Genomic DNA, 4,848 nt, shown 5'->3' on the forward strand with positions numbered 1-4,848 from the left:
AACAACAACATTCAAAGCAAGAAGTTTTAAACAAAAATTAAAAAATCGATGCAAAATACATTTTATATAAATTACCTTACCATTGTCACTTATCTCTAAGTTATCTTCTTCAGAATTTAGCTCAAACTCACTTTCTTCATTGCCATGAATAGATTCATTATAAGAAAAGTTATCTTCATCCTCATCCATGGCTCAGAATCTGACAAACATAAGAAACAAGTATACGAATATATGAGGAACAAATTCTTTCATGTAAAAATTACATACCACAATAAAGATAATTTTTCTGGTACACTTATATATAAGCACAAACTAGAACCACAAATATTCATTACATATCAGAGGACACAGTGAAGCCATGGTGAACACAGAGAAGTAGAATTGAACTATATAGGAAGGAGAATGAACAACAACTATACGCCTAATGCAAGTGACAACTAACAACACTACCGACACCTCATTAAATAGGCAAAATAACCACACAACCGTTAATCATAATCACAACTCACATTCTACAAATTCAAACCACACATAAACGCAATAAAGTTGTCCCATTACCACTACTAACTACTCAAATCAGGTGCATAATCCATTATTCAAATAAGAATCTGCCTAATCATTCACTAGTAACGCACAAAGCAAATGAGAACAAAATGGCGAAACCAAAATTCAATGAAACTAGATCAAATCACGGTAAAATTGGATCCAATTGACAAGGAAAAAGCACCCTCCATAGCGTATCAATCAATTTGAACCAAATAATACATGAAACGAGAGAGGAAGTGGGGAATCGCCACTTATCAGAGCGTAAACCACAAAGGCAGCAACCTATCGCACGCACGGGAGAGGAAGGAGATCGATAGAATACAAAGGATAAGTTCTAGACTCACCGTCGAATATAACCATGGTGGGGGCTCCACTGCCTAGCAATTGCCATCACCACCGATGAAAGCGCCTCTGCCTCACTCTCTTTCTTGAGGGTGGGAGCACGGTTGTTGGACCCACCACACGTTGTTATTAAGCGTACGGGTGGAGGGCAACATAAAATGACAGATCTAATCTAGATTTGGATCTGAATCTAATAGCATGTGATGGACCCGATAACAGATGACACAACGAATGGATTGAAACTCTCTAATTTCAATAGAGAGTTTGTAGTAATTACAAAAAGAAAAATCCAAATGTAACTTTTCAACTCATTGATCCAACCAAGACCTCCGTAAGTGGGTCTGTATCCTCGTCGCCCGCACCTCCCTCCCCAACTCTTCCACTCTCATCATGGCTACAGTTTTTTCTTCTTATAAAGTTATCCCAGAGTCTATAACAGTGTTGCTGGCGCTTTAGCTGCATCCAGATTGAACCGGGTAACCACTGAACATTTCTGAATGGTTCAGGCTCTGGATTATGTATATCTGCTGGTAACATACCGGTTGCCAATGCCTAATAAATTGGCATATTAAAAAAGCTCTTCCACTCTCGCCGCCGCTGCCCCCGCCGCCGCCACCGCCGCCGCAGAGATCTGCCTCCGTCTCTATCCACCTCCTTTCCCTCCATGACCGCATGAGATGTTTGGCGGCGGCACGCTCCCTCCTCCTCCCCCTCCACCTCCCCCCCGGCGTGCCCATCCACACCGCCGCCACCGCGCCCCCACCCCTCGCCGCCGAGCTCGACGCCGCCGACGCCCTCCACGCGCTTCTCGCCACTCTCCCGCCCTCGCTTCCGGCCCTCCTCCCCTGCCTATCCCTCCTCTCGCGGCGCCTCACCCCGCACTCCGTCGCCGACGCCCTCCTCTGCGCCGGCCTCCCCGCCGCTTCCCGCCTCCGCCTCTTCCTCTTCTCCGCCCTCTCCCCGCACCTCCGCTCTCCTCTCCTGCACTCCCGTGCTGTCGTTCCGCTCCTCCTCTCCACCGACGGCGACGCCGCCATGTTCGACGCCATCGACGACGCCCGCGCCGCCGGCCTCCGCGCCCCCTCCGCCGCCTTCGAGGCGCTCGTATTCGCCCATGCCTCCGCCGGCCGACACGAAGAGGCCGTGCAGGCGTTCGCCCGGATGGACGAGTTCGGCTGCCGCCCCACCACCTTCGTCTACAACGCCGTGCTCAAGGCCCTCGTCGACAGCGCCGTCATCCCCCTCGCCCTGGCGCTCTATAACAGGATGGTGGCCGCAGGATGCCCGCCCAACAGGGCCACGTACAATGTGCTCATGGACGGTCTCTGCAAGCGGGGCATGGCGGGGGACGCGCTCAAGCTGTTCGACGAAATGCTTGAGAGGGGGATAGTGCCAAACGTGAAGACCCACACCGTCCTACTATCATCCTTGTGTAATGCAGGGAAGCTCAAGGACGCTGAGAAGCTGCTGCTGTCGATGAATGAGAAGGGGTGCCCTCCTGATGAGGTCACGTACAATTCTCTCTTAAGCGGGCTGTGCAAAGCTGGCAGGGTTGATGAGGCATTTGAGCGCCTGGAGCTGCTCCGCAGTGGGGGCTTTGCACTTGGGTTGAAGGGGTATAGCTGCTTGATTGATGGTTTGTTCCAGGCCGGCCGGTACAACGACGGATTTGAGTGTTACAAGGAGATGTTGATGCGGAGTGATGTCTCACCAGATATTGTCTTGTACACAATAATGATCCGTGGTTGCTCTGAGGCGGGCAGAACCGAGGATGCTGTCTCATTCCTAGATGAGATGAAGGAAAAAGGGTTTGTGCCTGACACCTTCTGTTACAACACGCTTCTCAAGACCCTCTGTGATGCCGGTAATCTGGATGGAGCTCGCTCGTTGTGGTCAGAAATGTTGCAGAATAACATGGTCCTGGACTCCACAACACATACTATTATGATATGTGGACTGTGCAAGAAAGGACTTCTAGATGAGGCGATGCAGGTTTTTAATGAGATGGAAAAAGTTGATTGCCACCCGACGGTTATGACATACAACGTACTCATTCATGGACTCTACAGGGTGCGGAGGCTTGAGGAAGCTCGGATGCTTTTTTATAAGATGGAGATGGGGAATAACCCTTCGTTGTTCCTTCGGCTGACACTCGGTGCAAACCAGGTGAGGGATAGCGAGAGCCTGCAGAAGCTGGTTAACACTATGTGCCAATCCGGGCAGGTGCTGAAAGCTTACAAGCTTCTTCGAGGTATAATAGACAGTGGTGTAGTTCCCGATGTTGTCACGTATAACACATTGATAAAGGGACTGTGTAAAGTGAGGAATCTTGATGGAGCACTAAGGCTCTTCAAAGAGCTCGAGCTCAAGGGATTATCTCCTGATGATATCACTTATGGGACTCTTATTGATAGGCTCTTGAGGGCGCACAGAGAAAATGATGCTAGGATGCTGTTTCAGAACATATTGCAGAGTGGCGGCACCCCTAGTTTGTCAATATACAATAGTATGATGAGATCGCTATGTAGGATGAAGAAATTGTCGCAAGCAATCAGCCTCTGGTTGGATCACCTGCCCAAAAAGTACAATCTCTCAGCCGAAGATGAAGTACTTGCTGATGCCCGGAAAAAAATTGAAGATGATTCCCTGGATGAAGCAGTCAGGGAGTTAATCAAGATAGATCAAAAGTATGGTTCGTTAAACTCAACTCCTTACACCATTTGGCTTATAGGACTTTGTCAGGCAAGGAGGATAGGTGATGCCCTCAAGATTTTTCATACTCTTGAGGAGTTTGGCATTGCTGTCACACCAGCTTGCTGTGCCTTTCTTACCAAATACCTATGTTGGGAAAGAAATCTAAATGCAGCAGTTGATGTTATGCTGTATACATTGAGTAAACGCTTCATTATGTCACGGCACGTAGGCAACCGATTACTGAGGAATCTTTGTATCCATCATAGAAGGCAGGACGCGCAGGCACTTGCATGGCGAATGCATCTTGTAGGATATGATATGGATGCATATCTTCGTGAGCCTACAAAAGGTTTGTTACACAGTCAATAGAAATGCCTGTAGTGTTGTAGGACTACAGAACTGTCCTCAAGAGGGATGCTGATGTTTTGGTTTGTACCAATTTGTTTTAGGTAAAACAGCAAAATGTGATTCACTGATTTCTTAGCCCTTGCAATGAATTTTGTAACCCATCAATTGAGTTGTAACTTCAATAATGAGGCATATTTTTTATATTTCTGCAACATGCTATACCCTCTTGTCATTTCTGTGAAATTAATGCGCATTGTGCAGTTACTTAGCTGAAGGCTGAGATATTTTGCACTGTAGCGAATTTTGCTCTTCTCAGCTGCATGAAGAATGTGACGCATCGCTCCTGCATTCGCAGTACTCGTAGAAAAATTTGCACTACTTGTAAGTTGTCGTGCAATTTTTGTCGATCTTGTCACTACCTTTTATTCACTATAGGAACTAACATTTTTATATCTTTTGAATTATCATGCTTTTACCAAGTTTGTTAGCGTATTATCATTCTGGAGTGAGACTGGGCTGCACACGGTGCTTTTACCGGTAGAACTTGGCCAGATGAGGTTGCTTTCTGGCCTTGCTTATTTCTATCATGGAATTACACATGGCTTAGTATCAGCCTTCTTATATCTTCTGTGTTGAACTATCAGCTATATTTTCACCTTTCTTTGGAAGTCACAACTTAACTTTTCTTATTGAGGAAAGCTTGAAGTTGATAGTATGTTAAGTTAGATCAATACAGAACTAGACATCTTGTGTCATTTCTAAATAGTTCTACTGTAGTTAGTGGTCTCAAGCAATTTTGAATACCTAAACTTAAGGAAATAATGGAGCCGAACTTTATTAACTGCAAGCAAAATATTCAGTATTCAAGATTTTTCATAACATAGAAGTTGCATACATTTGCAGCAGATTTTCTTGCCT

At 46.2% G+C, this 4,848-nt stretch overlaps 1 protein-coding gene across 1 annotated transcript; it reads left to right on the forward strand.

Annotated features, from left to right (window-relative positions):
• The first annotated feature begins 1,343 nt into the window (after window positions 1-1,343).
• Window positions 1,344-4,133, forward strand: LOC133902252 (pentatricopeptide repeat-containing protein At1g79540-like). Its single transcript, XM_062343866.1, has one exon. The coding sequence runs from the start codon at window positions 1,561-1,563 to the stop codon at window positions 3,949-3,951; it is 2,391 nt and encodes a 796-aa protein (XP_062199850.1). The 5' UTR covers window positions 1,344-1,560; the 3' UTR covers window positions 3,952-4,133.
• Window positions 4,134-4,848: the final 715 nt, after the last annotated feature.

The sequence above is a fragment of the Phragmites australis genome, chromosome 20 (genome assembly GCF_958298935.1).
Source record: "Phragmites australis chromosome 20, lpPhrAust1.1, whole genome shotgun sequence".
Lineage (NCBI taxonomy): Eukaryota > Viridiplantae > Streptophyta > Magnoliopsida > Poales > Poaceae > Phragmites > Phragmites australis.